Genomic DNA, 14,735 nt, shown 5'->3' on the forward strand with positions numbered 1-14,735 from the left:
GTACCTCACCAGGAGCGTCCAGGGACTCATTAGAACACACTGGCAGAAAACAGACGACCCAAATCAAGGCTGCACTTTGCTGGCTCAGAGGATGCTCCCACGTGATGTGTCCCAGCGCAGGGAGATGGGGACATTCTCCAGGAAGTGGAAGACCCGAGTTGTGTGTGTGACTTGGGGCCAATTGCCTCACCTCTTGGACACAGTTTCCTAATTACTGTAGGGGCAAAGATCCATGCCTGGCCCCTCACAGTCGTGTTGCAAGAAATGAATGATAACACTTAAGGAACGTGCTGTGAAAAATATGTAAGGCAACCACTGGCTTGAAAGGAAGACCTCCTCTGCTTGAATTAAAGTAAATAAATGAGCACAGATGACTTAATTGCTCTTCAAGGATGACAAATGAAACATTTACAAAGGATGGTTTGGTTTGCCCTACTTTTAAAAAATTTAATCCTCACAAAAATGCTGTGAATTAAAGGTTGTTAATTTCATTGAACAGAGGAGGAAACTGAGGTTGCTCAGTTACTCCTTTGATGGCCCCTGTGTTGCACAGCTGGACTGCCTATGGCAGCAAGGAGGGTGGGCAGCCACACTGAAGCCAGCTCAGCTGGGCAGCTCTTTAGGGACTAGAGGGAGGCTAATTAACAAAGGAATGGTAGTCACTCAGCTCTGCAGCCTTGCTGCACTCAATCTGGGGAAGTTCTTCCAAATCCTGGCCCACAGAAGTCAGAGATGCTGATCAGAGGGTCTCCCAATGTGCCCTTACCAAGAAAGCACAAATGTATCCTGTGCAGAGGAAAAAGTGATCCCCAATCCAAGGTCAATATGGCAAGATTCTACTCTTTCCTCCTCCTCCAGCTGGAAGAGGAGTGAGTTTGTGTTACCAACCCCATATAGGAGAAGCCTCATATGGACCCAGGTATCCCAAAGCACATCCTGGAAGCCTTTGGGAAGCCCCTGGTCTCAGCCATCACTTACGGAGCATCTTCTGTGTATTTACTAAGCATCTACTAATCTACTATGGCCAGGCACTGGCCCTTCTTCTGAGACACAGAATCAACTCTTTCTGCACCTTCTCCAGGTGCTCCAAGGAAAAGAACAGAAGTTTGCGGACGTGGATCCTCCAGCTATAGCAGTTGGCAGGAAGTAAGCAGGAAGGGTTGGCTAGAAAATGCCAGAGACTGCAGATGTGAGCCCAGCTCTGGGCCACTTCTAGGCATTATCTGTCTCTTCCCAAAACAAGGCAGTGTCTGTCCAGGTCTCACAACGGTAAGGATGAAGCATCTCATCTTTGCAGGTCTTAAAAGTGTGGGGACATCTGAGTCTGGCCAAGTTCTGAGTTTACCTATACCCTGAGTCCCAGGGCTGGGGTTGAGTGACATCTCATTCATTCCCAGAGTAACATCTGGGAAACTGAGGCACAGGAGGCCTCCATCTTGCTCAACCAGGGAGGGGGCAGCAAGAGAAGCAGGGAGACTTCAAAATACAGATTACTTAGTACTGTCTCCCAGAGATCCCAATTCAGGGGTTCTAGAACAGTTACTTAGAGTATACATTGTTAAAAATAAAGTTTTGCCATAAATTATTATCATCAACCATATCAGAGACTCACTAAACAAGTGGGATGAGCCCTTTATACCCAAATTCTGGGCCCCATGGGGTTTACGATCTTGTGAAAATCACTCTATCTTTCTGAGCCTCCTTTGCCCCATTCGATTAAAAAAAATTATCAGGATTTGGACTTCACCAGGCATTCCCAGATGTAGGGATTCTGAACTGGTACTTTAAAAAGGAGAAAAATCTTGGGAACTGATATAAAGAGAGTTGAGCCAAATCTTTCTTTTGTCAAATAAGGCTGTAAAAAACAAATGAGTAAATATTATCTGCCCCCCATCTCTTTCTCTCATCAGTATTTCTTATAGTATGAGACATTTTAAACCCTAGAAATTAGCAAGACCTCAGTCTCAGAACAAAAGACCACCCTTTAAATGTGATGCTTGTGGTTGGTTTTCTGGTCAGCTCACCCCGATGGTCCCTGGCCCCACATGGCAGGGACGGTGAATGCCTCACCCTATAGCAGCAGTTGGAAATCCCAGGGCCAATGACTGCCAGAATTCTGATAAAGAACTGTTATCCAAAAGATACAGAGGACTCCTGAAACGCAAACAAAAATTACGAAACTTACAAAACTTAATATACTCTTACCATGTGATCCAGCAGTTATGCTCCTTGATATTTACCCAAAGGAGTTGACAAATTATGCCCACACAAAAACCTGCACACGGATGTTGATAGCAGCTTTATTCATCATTGCCAAAACTTGGAAGCAACCAAGATTTCCTTCAGTAGGTGAGTGGATAAGTAAACTGTGGAATATCCAGACAGTGGAATATTATGCAGCACTAAACAGAAATGAGCTATCGAACCTTGAAAAGATATAGAAGAATCTCAAATACATAATACTAAGTGAAAGAAGCCAAACTGAAAAGTCTAAAGACTTTGCAATTCCAACTGGATGACACTTTGGGCATGGCAAAACTATGGAGACAAAAAAAAATAATGAGGAGTGGTTGTCAGAGGTTAGGGGGAAGAAAGGGATGAATAGGTGGATAACAGGGACTTTTCTAGGGCAGTGAAACTACTCTGCATGGTCCTACACTGGTGGATACACGCCGTGACTGTATGCATTAGTCTAAACCCATAGAATGTACAACACCAAGAGTGAACCCTAACGTAAACCATGGACACTGCATAATGACAATGCATCGTCATAGCTTCATCACAAATGATAGTAATACTAATGCAAATAACACAGCAACTTTACCCCTCTAGTGTGGGATTTTGATAGTGGGAGGGTCCATGTGCATGTGGGACAGGGGCATATGGGAAATCTGTACTTTCCTCTTAATTTTGCTCTGAACCTAAAATTGCTCTAACAATGAGTCTATTTAAAAAACAACAACATTAAAAATGAGATAGAAGAGTTAACGTTTAAGGGCATTATGCCTGGTCAGGCAAATATTTTATTACAATATTGCTTTATATATATGGATGTACGTGCTGAGTCACAAAGAAACTGTACCTCTGGCTGTGCGTCCTGGTCAAAGAATTTTAAAGTCATTGGATGAGAGCATTCCTGAGGTCCCTGAGATTGTTTCTTCAAATGAAAAAGGGTAGTATAATATTACCCCTGTGTCCTAAATGGTTGTGAGAACCAACTGAGATGGCAAATGGAAAAAACACCGGGAAGGAGGTTGTCTCATTCTGCACTGACAGGTTCTGTTTCCTTCGGACCCCTGACCCGCCCTGCCCCCAGAATCAGCACCAGCCGACTGAACAAGAGAAACAGGTATCAGATCTTATATTTAAATCATTGCAATAATACTTCTCGACCCATGGAAATTCCCTTCAAACTTCTTTGGATGTTTAGACTTCCGGGTTCTAAATCAACTAGAAGCATTGAGTACAGGTGATACAAAGGAGGTACTTGATAAACATGCTGCATTAGTCTGAGTGGCGGACAGTGAGGGAAACAGGCAAGTGAATGTGAGGATGAATTAGTCAATCAGTCAGTCCATCAGTTAGTCAAGAATAAATGCAGACAGAGTACATCTTTTAGGGCACTGGCGAATTACCAGCCTCTAGATGCAGTTTGGCGGGATGTATCCTACTGAAAACAACTTTCCACCTTGCTTCACTTCCCTCCCAACTGTGACCCCGTGTAAGCAGGACCACACACACACCTAAATGGCGCCTTCCGTAATGTAAAATCCAGAACTGTTCCCATGAAGGGCGTGCTAATGAATGACCCTGGACTAGCTCTGCCACACACGTGCATACACTCCCGTGTTCATTCTGCACATGGACAACACTTGGACTCTGCACTAGGGTTCCCAGAAGGAACAGACGCATTCATCCCAGTGCTGGAGGAGTTCACTTTCTGGAGGATGAGGAGATAAGAAACAAATCATCAGGAGAAGGAAACTCGGATTTATTGAGCACCTGCTCGAGCAGGGCACGTCACACACATACAACCGATGCGATTTATTGCAGAGATGGAGCCCCGGAGACACATATTCCCCCACCTCTGGTCAGTGCCGTGGCCAACTGCCCACCATTAGGGAAACACAGTGAGTTGTCACCAGATCCTCTTGTTTTATAATTAACGTGATTGAAACCAACAAAAGGAGCATGAAGGAGTCCTACCCACTGTTTAGAAGCCAAATTAACACTCTGGCTGCTTCTTCGACATGGGTTTCTCCATCGTTGTCCCAGACACTGGGTCCCACAAAGATGTTATTTCGCTTCTGCAAACTTGAAACGTCGAGGAGGCTGTGTGCTCCCTAAGGGCGATTCTCTGCTCTGCGCATGCGCTTTCCATCAGGAACCCGGAACATTCCTCATTGCTGCAAATTCTTTCCCTTCCTGCTTTATTTCCCTCTCCTGGGAAGTGGTGATTTTTGGATTATTTCTCCCTGGGCGATCTCTAGGCATAGTTGAGAATCAAAGCCCACTGGCTCATTTTTCTAAAGTTTTCTTTTGAGGAAAGAGGTAAATTTGTCAAGTGTCCGGTCAGGGTTTTGTAGCACCAAGAGTTTCCTTAAAATGGGCAGTTACATTTCAGATGGGGCTGACAGAAGAAGGAAGAAACAATCACTTGCTCCACAAATCAAGTTTTCCCAACTTTAGAGGAGCATGAAACAACACACAAAGCATCAGCATATGAAATAATAATAATAATTAACAACGATAATAATATTAATAATAATCTGACCGACCGGCAGCATCTGTTGGATTTAATAATTTTGAGGTCTCTTAAGAAAATAAAATGAAAACAAAAAGAAAGGAAACAAAAGAGACACATGGCTGAAATGTTTCAAGACCTCTGGCTTCCCATCGGGCTCTGAATTCAAGTTTCAGCAATCCACTGCAGTCTGGCTTTCCAGAATCTTCTAGGGGCCCTTCACATTGCCTGGTCGAGCAGCAAGGCTGGCAAAGTAGGCACACTGGGAAGGGTCGCACTGGCCAGGGGGGCCGGGTGGGCCTGGGGGGCCAGGATGTCCAGCTGGTCCTGTCTCCCCTTGAGGGCCAGGGGTCCCAGGGAGTCCATCTTTAGCATAGCCAGGTTCCCCAGGTTGGCCTGGCCCAAGGGGCAAAAGAAACAGAAGGTGGTTCAAGTTTTTTCTAGAAGCAAATGGGCCCTGCCCTTAGAGCTTCCATTCAATATGAACTCAGGACTCGAAACAGCCTCGGAGAGAACAGCCCCACAGTCTGATTAGGATGGTGCACAGGAACACCAGGTACCAGGTACCTTAGTATGCAGAAGAAGGGTTACCTTAACTGTATGACCTGGGACAGTAATCCAGGTACCACTGGAGAGACATAAACAAGGTTAAATTCAGACCAGGTGTGTTCTCCACTTAAGAGCTAGAAGAAAACCAGGCCTTCTATGCTCTTATGTGGTTCTTCTGGGAAATGTGTCTAAATTGAGAGTAGGACACAAAGTCCTGATCATTAACCATCAGCCCCAATTCACATGTCCTTAGAGATACCTGGTGACATTCCATTATCCAATATCCAACTTGTCCCAGATAGTCTGTATTTTTTCAGCTTAATCTGCATGTTATATTTGAACCACAAATTTGGATTATATTAACCTATTCTGCAAAATCATAGCCAAAGATAACATCCAGGATGTAACTCGAAGTCTAGATCCAGAAAATATTACCTATAGATAACCTTCTATGCCTCCATTTACCGCATCATAATATCACATATGATCAATCTATCTCCCTTTTTATCTTTGGCAACTTGGAAGGTCCGTATTAGGTATTGTGATTAACCCCAGTAATGACATTCCTTCTTAAGTTTTAGTAATTACTTTGTTAGAAAGGCCCCTATAAAATAAACAAAAAGTAGACTTTTCCCTTGAAAGGATCTTTAGACATTTCCTGAGTTCTATTACTGCTTTGGTAATAGCTATTTAATCTGCAGTCCTACCTAGATCAAATTTTGGGACCAGCAATGTTGTTCATTCCTTTGGCTGGGAACCACTGAAATGTGGTCATTATCTCAAATTCACATTGGCACAATTATTTCCCCCTTCAAAATGGTTTTTGCTCTTGTCTTTTTATCTTTATTTGAAATTGCCTTATTTAAAAACATATTCTTAATATGTTACTTTAAAGTAGGCAAGCTATAAAAATAAATATTTGCACTATATTTCTAATTATCTTTTGTAATGAAAATAATAATAGAAGTCCACTAGAGGAAATTTGGAAAATCATGAAGGTATAAATACTAAAATTTAAATTATGTATAAGTCCAATATTCAGAAATGACCTCAGGTACACACATAAATTAGAATTAAATAAAAAATTTGCAGCCTCAATGAGGAAGAGTTTGGTCAATATACAGTCGAATTTCTTCCATCTACACCTTCTCTTGGAATGTGATTATTCCTGCATTCTAGAGATCTTCCAATATAGCCACCAGGTGGGGTGGCCAGCTTGTCCAGGTTTTCTCAGTTATGTTCTTATGAACCCCCTCAGGCCTGGGACAGCTGACTTGGAGGGTCATCCTACCACCTGGCCAGCATTCCTGAAAGTATATTCTGGGAAATACTAAGGGGCTATAACAAGTGCATAGCGAAAGGAAAGGGCTCCTCTTTCATGGGAGTTTAGAAAATGCTAGGTTAAACAAAGTAGACATTATTTGTTCATGTGAGGCTCCTTAGCACTCGTAATCACACTAGTGCTAACAGCATGAACATGCACTAGCAATGTCTGAAAGGGAGACACGGTCCCCACCATTGCCTGGACTTATTTTGCCCAAGTCAGCTTTTCCCCCCAAGGACAGTTTTGTAGGATTTTAATTCACAGGATACACATAAAGAATTCATGGGATACACTTAGTTTTCTTAGTAAGTCAAGAGCTGGCATTTTAGAAATATTTAATAAAACAAATAAGTGAGGTCTGTCTCCTCCTCAGTTGAAGCTAACCCCTCCTCCCCATCCGTTCCTGACTCTGTGTGCCAGTTCCTGACTTCTGCTGTTGTCTGTTTCCAGCTCCCTGGGACTCCAGACACTATTCATACCTGGGATTCCAGGGGGGCCCATCTCGCCTCGAAGGCCAACTCCAGGTGCACCTGGGTCACCTTTGACTCCTCGTTCACCTGGCGAGAAAAGCATGCACCTTCTGTAGTGGAGACCCATGAGAAGGGCAGAGACAGGACGTCCCAGCAACACTGGGCTGCTGCCATGTTCCACTCAAAACCCCCCTGGCTCACCCACACTCACTCACACTGTACCCTCAATTCCCGTGCACACACCCATTCACACACCTTCAAGTGCACACTCACATTCAGAAATATGCACATGTGATCACTGAAACAAATGGACACTCCCTCCTGAACATATGCTCAAATACATGTATTTGCAAATGAACATGTGGCCAGCACATATCTACCCAATTCCATACACACGTATTAACAAATATATACATACACTCATACACACATACACACTCAGACAACCAAATGCACATACCTGCACGCTCTCTCCTATATGCTGCATATACACAAGTGCACATACACCCCCTCATACATGTCTACACTTCCTGTGTTTTCAAAGCATTTTGCCTGAATCTTTATCAAGAAGGAACTGAGTAATAAATAAACAAATTCAATATGTTAGGAGATAAGGGAACATACAGTGATAAGACACAGCTCTACCCTCAAAATGCTTGACTTTTAAGAAGATAGATGAAACAGGGCCCAAAGAACATTCTAACATGAGACAGAATGTGATATGATCATCCAGGAGTTAAAAATCACCACAGATGTGCAGAGGAGAAAGGGGTCCATTCTCCCTGGGAGGATATATGAGCTCATATTTGAGTTAAGATTGTACTGATTTGATTAAACTGTCTCTCACAAGTTGTTTTTTAAATCTATCTCTTTTTTTGGCTATTTTATTTCCAGAATATTTTCTGTCTGAAACATGTTATATTTTCTTTTGTAATCCCAATTGAAATTCTACAAGTTTATGGGGACTTTAAACTACTCACTCCTACTGTTGTGATGGTTACACTTGGTCAGTGTCCTGCCATAGTCTAGTCTGATGTTCTCTATGCTGTGTGCTTTTGTATTGGCGTTTATTTCATGTACTTTGTTTTATGAACTAATATGGGTAGGACTAGAATACACAAATTTAACAAAAAGCCTTTCAAGTAGGAGAAACATTACAGGAGATGGATAAATAAATGAAGAACTAATAAGGAAATTGGAGATTAAAAGAGGAAGATGTTGGGAGCACCCATTTCCTGAACCTGAAGTCCCCAGTGGCGGCTAAAATTATGCCACATGGTTCTTCCTCCACCCGGTGCTGTCCTCCTTAGAAAGGAGTGAACCGCGCAGTGGGTGAGTCTGACCTCAGGGCCCTTCCCTCTTTCTGTCCTGTCTGTCCCATGGAGAGCAGGCATTCCAACCTGCCACTGTGTGCTGAGTTAGCTGTTGGCTAGAGCTCCATGTCCAGATAAGTCACTCTACCCAAGAGCTGGATAGTTAGCCACCCATGTTAGCTGCAGTTCAAAGCCACTTTACCCAATTTTAAAGCTTACATTTCATCTTTGTTTGCCTGGAGATTACATGTTTTATTCCTCAGTCAGTTCTAAACTGGGTAGGGGAAGAAGAAGGAGGCATGTGGTCTACCCCCTGAAACCTGAGCAGCAGAGATGGAGAGAGAACAAGAAAGTAGGAGGGAACGGATTCAATCTTCCCAGCAGAGCATAATTTTGTAAAAATGTCAAGTATGAAACCTCTTATACATATGAAAAAATTATATGATGCCAAAATTCAGGCTGTTACCAAGCTACAGGGAATGAGAATGGAATGAATAATGCATGCTTGGCTGGAGTGTCACCTCACATCCCGGGTCCGTCCTAGCCTCCTGTAGTCTACAAAACAATTTCCTCCAGGTCTCCACTCACCTTTCGGACCCATAGGTCCAGAGGGTCCTTCCAGACCCCCTTGTCCAGGTTGGCCTGGCTCCCCCATGGGGCCTGCCCGGCCTGGAAGTCCATCTTTTCCAGGGGGACCCGGAGGCCCAGGTCTGCCTTGAGATGACTTCATGTGTGCCGGGGGCATCTGGGCCAGGAGGTATGCGAGTTTGGCTATGGAGAAGGAAACAGAGAGGCATTTCATGAGGAAGGGATAGCAGACAAAGGACACGATGGCAACTCACTGCAAAGCTCATAACCAAGGAGACAATAACTGCAAAAGCAAAACCAAGGATGCACCACCTAGCACAGCTGTAGCACTTGTGTGTGCATCTTCTGGCTGGGACTGGCCATAGGGGTGATCCAATCAGTGGTGACCCTCACTGCCACTGCTAGCCATGTGGCCATGGATAAGCTACTTGACCTCTTGTAGCCCTGGTTTCCCCTTCTGCAAAATGGAAGCCATGAAACAACGTGTACCTCTCCTGGTTGGTGTGAGGACGGGGTACACGGGACAACGCATGTGAAACAGTGGCTGGTACTTGGTAAGTACTCAGTAGACACTGGCTGCTACAGAGGGACAGGATTGACTGAGGCCACAGTAGTATGGACAGTAGCAGTGGCAATAGTAGTCGCAGGTATTGTCATTGTCAGTTGGGGAAATTGAGGGATGGGGGAAGATAAGTTGCTTGCACAGGGCTATTTAGTGACTTTTCCTCTCTGAGTGTCAAATTCCTCATCTGTAAAGTGAAGGACTCGATATTATGGTCACTAAGGATCCTTACACGTCTAAAACATTAGGATTACAGAATAGATTAAAAACCCAGAGGTGCAACGCTGGCCGGGCCCATCTTTCCATTGGATAGAAGATACAGCGACCACCTGACGGCCACCAGGGCCATCTCTGTCTGCCATGCAGTCACAGAAAGTCAAGTCCAAACCCCGCCTTGTAGACAGTGTGGCTGAGGCCAGAGGCTGGGAGGCTGCCCCAAGGCCTGGCCTTCGGGAGTGAAACCAGCGTGGACCCAACTGCTGGCTGATCACTGTCCAGGGCGCTGCTTCCCCCACTCCCCTTGCAAGGCAGCAGGGGACCCGTGGTCTATTTCTGTGACCTTGACAAATCACTCCACCTCTGTGAGCCCTGATTTTCTCATCTTTAAAGTGGAGTCCATACTTCTTCCTCAATGAATTGTTTGGAAGAAAGGACTCAGCCCAGCAGAAGCGCCATCCAAACCCTTTTCAAACAGGTCTTGTCTCTGGTCTTGGGCTGGAAACTCCCTGAGGGCAACATCCGTGTCTGTCATCGATAAATCTAACACCCAGAAGGTGGGGCTCAGAGATCTACACACTGTAGACCTCAGGACACCTCCCGCTGAGCAGGACCCCCCCATCCAAGACTTGCTTCCTCCCCTCCTTCGCCTCCTTCACCCACCCAGGACCCCCTCCTTGCTCTCTGCTCCAGGAAGTGGCCTTGTGTCCTCCTGTGTGTGGAGATGGACCATATTCACCTGGACATGCCAAGAGGACAGGGACATCTTATTAACGGCTGGATCCTTGTACCCAGCCCAGAACCTGGCACATGGGAGATACGAAATAACTGAGACACGACCATGTGCATAAATGCGCCCTCCCCTTCTGTCCCTTCTTGCCTGAAACACAGTTACGGATTTTTCTTCTTCCCTGAAACAGGATCATCTGGGATTTTCTCCTTTGACTTCCCATTGCAGAATGAGTGGGGATGGCTATTATGTGACAGAATGTGGCGGCGAAGGGAACAGATTCTGCAGCCAGGCCACCAGCTGCAGGTCTTGCCAGATATGTGCTAGCTTATCAGCCTCAGGTAAGATAAGCAGCATCTCTGCTCCTAGCAGGTCTTGCAGCAGTCACATGCACCTCATAAGATCATTGGGGGCTTGCATGGGTTCACATCTGCAGGTGTCGAGAATGCCACCTGACTTTGCAAAGCCTGACATGCTGGTGTTATCGCTACTTCCCTCCCGCCCTTCTCCCTCCCTGAGCACCTGCCATGCAGTGGGCACCTGCTAGACTTGGCGATCTAACAATAAATCAGTGCAACAGGACTGAAAGGTTTCAGTTCTTTGACAGCACTACAAATGCCTGCTCCTATCAGGGCCTTGGCACATGTTGTTCCACAGGTATGGGGACTTGTTCCATCTTTCGACTCACAGCTTATGGGGCCCTTCCTTCACGAAGGCTTCCGTCATCCATTCCCTCCCTCTGAGCTACCTGAGGTATGTTTATCTGTCCTCTTTCAATGCCCTCTATGGCAAAGAAATCACAGAATTTTGCTTACTCCACTGAAATCATCTTGTCTGTGAACTTATCTATCCCCTTCCTTGGAACTTGGGCTCCATGAGGTCCACATCAGGCCTCCCAAAATTATTTATTGATTAGATAAATGATTGAAGGCACAGAATAAATGAACGATCATAGCAGAGCTGATTTTGTAGGTGATGAGCCCTCCTACACTAGAGGTAATCAAGTGGAAGCTGAAGGACCATCTGTAGAGGGAGTCCATGTGTCAAATAAGGTCTGGACCAGAGCCTTCCAGGTATTCCTCAACCCTGCTATTCCACACTTGAGCTGCCAGTAAAGTGCTTTTCTCATGCCAGCTTGCAAAAGTACCGAACGCTGACTCCGCTTCCTGGGGCTCTGCTCTGCAAGGCTGTAACAAAGTCCAGCTACTCACTTTCCAGTTGCTTCCCAAGCTCTTCTTGAATAAGCCGCCTCAGGGTTTCCATGGATGGAGACTCGCCCTGGGAGGGAGGGAAGTTGGAGTTATTTATCTTCCCAGTAGCTCCTGCCACCAAAGACCCCTGAGCCCTCAGGACCAGGAGTCCGTGGGCAGCATATACACGGGGAAGCACATCTCCCTAGCCCAGTCCTTTCCACCTGTCTAATCTAATCCCTTCCCACTCTCTCTGTCATGTGGGCTGTATCATCCTATTTTTATGCAGCAACCTGGACTCTGAGTTCTCTGAGCCTCTGCTGCCCTTCCACCCACACCGTTCCAGCTCCTCCACTGATTCCCCTCCTGCACACAACACTGTGGCCATGAACTTTACCCACATACTCTTCCTAGCACTGGACCTGGGAGTTCTAGTGCCTGATCTCTCTCTGCCAAAGTCCTGTCCACCTTCCGGACACAGCTTACAGGACGCCTCCTGCATGAAATCACGTTTGATCTCTCCTACCTGGCCAGCTGGCCACTCAGTTTCCCAGGGTCTGGTTTTCCCTGCTCTGGTCCACTGTGGGTCCACAAGTGTCTGCCCAAGTCCGGGTGCTCAGTACATAGAAGCTGATGAGTTCGTCAACCAGAGAAGCAGAAGTGCTGTCTCCACGCTCATTCAGAAGCGTGCAATTCCTCAAAGCAGCTCTGGAGCTGTCCTCAGGCCCTGTTGGGCTCATCCCTTCTAGTCTGACTCTTTCAGGGCCGTGACATCCCCTCCAGGCCAGTGCGTCTTACTGCACTCATCTCCGTAGCTCCAGGACAGGCCTGGCATGAGACGGGTTGCACTTCTTATTCCCTTTTCCTTTTCTGACCCAGAAAGTTTTATGACAATCCCAGGATTCTATCACTACCCACAGTAGCAGGACTATCAGAACTTGGCAAGGTTCCAGGGGGGGTTTAGGCACCAACTGAGGCCTCCAGCACCACCCCTGCCGCAGACATGGCTGAGAAATAGGGTCTAGTGGCTCAGCTTCTCTCAGGGGGGCTGAAACTCAGCTGACCGCAGCAGCCAGAGAGTGACCGACTGCAAAGCATCAGAGCCGGCAGGGACATGCAGGTCACCCAAACCTGTGCTCTGAGGAATTGGAAGGTCCCCAGAAGACCATGTGGGCTGCTAGGGAGAGGGGATGGCACAGGGACGGGCAGCCCCTTGGAGCTCTGCTTTTACATTTGTGTAGCCGGTGTGTGCCTATGCCACAGGCTGTGCAAGACGAGTGCTGACACTAGAACGAGATATGTCACAAGAAAGGAAAAGTCACCACTCTAAACAAGCCCGTCTTTTTACATTTGGGAAAAGTGAGATGCAGAGAGAATATTCCAGGTAGGCAGGGAGAAGAGTAGCAAAGCCAGGCACTAAATGGATGATGAACTATTCCATGGCAAAGCCCGGAACACTGAGAGCTGGGTGCCATCGCAAGGGTCCTGGGGCAGGGGGTTTGTAGCCCAAGGAATGAAGTCTGGGGAATTCTTTACCTCCCAAAAGGTGAACAGAAGTGGGACTCTCTTTTTCAGCATTTCTTAAGCTATGCTCATTGTTTCCCTTCATCATCATAACAAATCAAAAGATTTTCTTAGCCCTCTTTGCAGACGAGGAAGGGTGGCTCCCAGAGGAGAAGTAACCTGCCCAGGTCACATGCCAGGCACTGGAAGACTGCGATCTGTGACCTGGTCCCTCTGAAGCCCACATACCTCCCTGGCTGTCCCTCAGGCCCAGAGGGGCCCAAGTTCGAAGGCACGTCAGCACACTTACCCTCAGTCCTGGAAATCCTGGCTGGCCTGGAGGTCCCGGGGGCCCAGATGGTCCGTTCTCCCCCGGTGGTCCTTGGGGGCCCATCAGGCCTGTGTGGCCTTTGTGGCCTGGGATTCCAGGGTCCCCCGGCTGGCCCTTCCCACCTGGAGGTCCTTTGTCACCTTTGACACCAGGATCTCCCTAAAGAAGAAGCACATCGGCGTGTGTTTCAGGGCTCGAAGGTGCACCCTGTGCAGACTGGGCCGGTGCAGCCTTAGGCGAGACTCCCCAGTCTGCCTCCTGGGCCACTGAAAGGGAGACCTCAGTCCTAGACGACCCATGTGTGACTTTGGGTGAGAAAGTCCCAGAATCTGTCACATCTACTGTCTTGATTGTGCAGATGAAGACATGAGAAAGCCACCAGCCCACAGTCACACAGAGAACAGAATGAAGACTTTGATTTCCAAAGTGCTCCACTCCAAGAGTTTAAGCTCCTCTGCCTGCCTGCACAAGGCTGGCCCTGGTCGCTGAGAGTGATGGTGAAGCCATTGGCCCCTTCCTGGCCTGGTTTGCTCTTGGTTAGCTGGAGGGACTGTGGCACTCTCTCAACAGCGGGACTCACCTGCAGGTCAACCCCCACTCCCTTCTCTCAGCTCTAGTGAGTCTGCAGAGGATTATCCAACTGCCTGGGGCCCTCCTCTACCCACAGCCGACCTGGTTTGAAGTGCTGGATCAATGATTTTGGAACTATGCAAGCCCAGGGCAGTCTAGTCCTCTGCCCTTATGTGCTACTGTGTTTTTGACCAATAAGTCTCAGTTGATGGTGGGTCTGAAAATATGGGGCCACATTAATGGCCTCAGAGTATAGTGGGACTCCACTCTGTTGCTGGGATGTAGCAGAAAGAGAGAGAAACAGGTATCAAGATGGTAACTGTAAATGTGGCATGGCCGTGGGCATGACCCAGAGCTGTAGAAAAGGAAGACTGTGCAGTCATTAAGCCATGTCCAACAGCCCAGTATGTGCTTAAACAAAAGACGCAAGAAGCGAAACAATGGATAGAGTATGCTATGCTCAGGGTGGGGAGAGGGTTAAATAAAAGGTATATGTGCATTTATAGCACCCCCCACATGGCTCTGCAAGCACAGACTCTTCTGGAAAGATAAAAAGCAAATGGACAGTGATGGACCCTGGGCAGGGGCTGGGCTGGGGCGAGATGGAAGGGCCGGTGATTTTCATTGCATTCAAATTTTTCTTTG

At 46.8% G+C, this 14,735-nt stretch overlaps 1 protein-coding gene across 1 annotated transcript in view; it reads right to left on the reverse strand.

Moving 5' to 3' along the window:
• Positions 1-4,952: 4,952 nt before the first annotated feature.
• Positions 4,953-14,735, reverse strand: part of COL22A1 (collagen, type XXII, alpha 1) — a 253,420-nt gene continuing 243,637 nt past the window's right edge. Inside the window, exons 60-64 of the mRNA XM_012648005.1 lie at positions 13,500-13,679; positions 11,708-11,774; positions 8,989-9,171; positions 7,097-7,174; positions 4,953-5,140 (exon numbers count right to left, since the gene is read on the reverse strand). Coding sequence (XP_012503459.1) covers positions 4,953-5,140; positions 7,097-7,174; positions 8,989-9,171; positions 11,708-11,774; positions 13,500-13,679 — 696 coding nt within the window. The remainder of the gene's footprint in view (positions 5,141-7,096; positions 7,175-8,988; positions 9,172-11,707; positions 11,775-13,499; positions 13,680-14,735) is intronic.

This window comes from Propithecus coquereli, unplaced genomic scaffold (genome assembly GCF_000956105.1).
Source record: "Propithecus coquereli isolate 6110/MARCELLA unplaced genomic scaffold, Pcoq_1.0 Scaffold28, whole genome shotgun sequence".
NCBI lineage: Eukaryota > Metazoa > Chordata > Mammalia > Primates > Indriidae > Propithecus > Propithecus coquereli.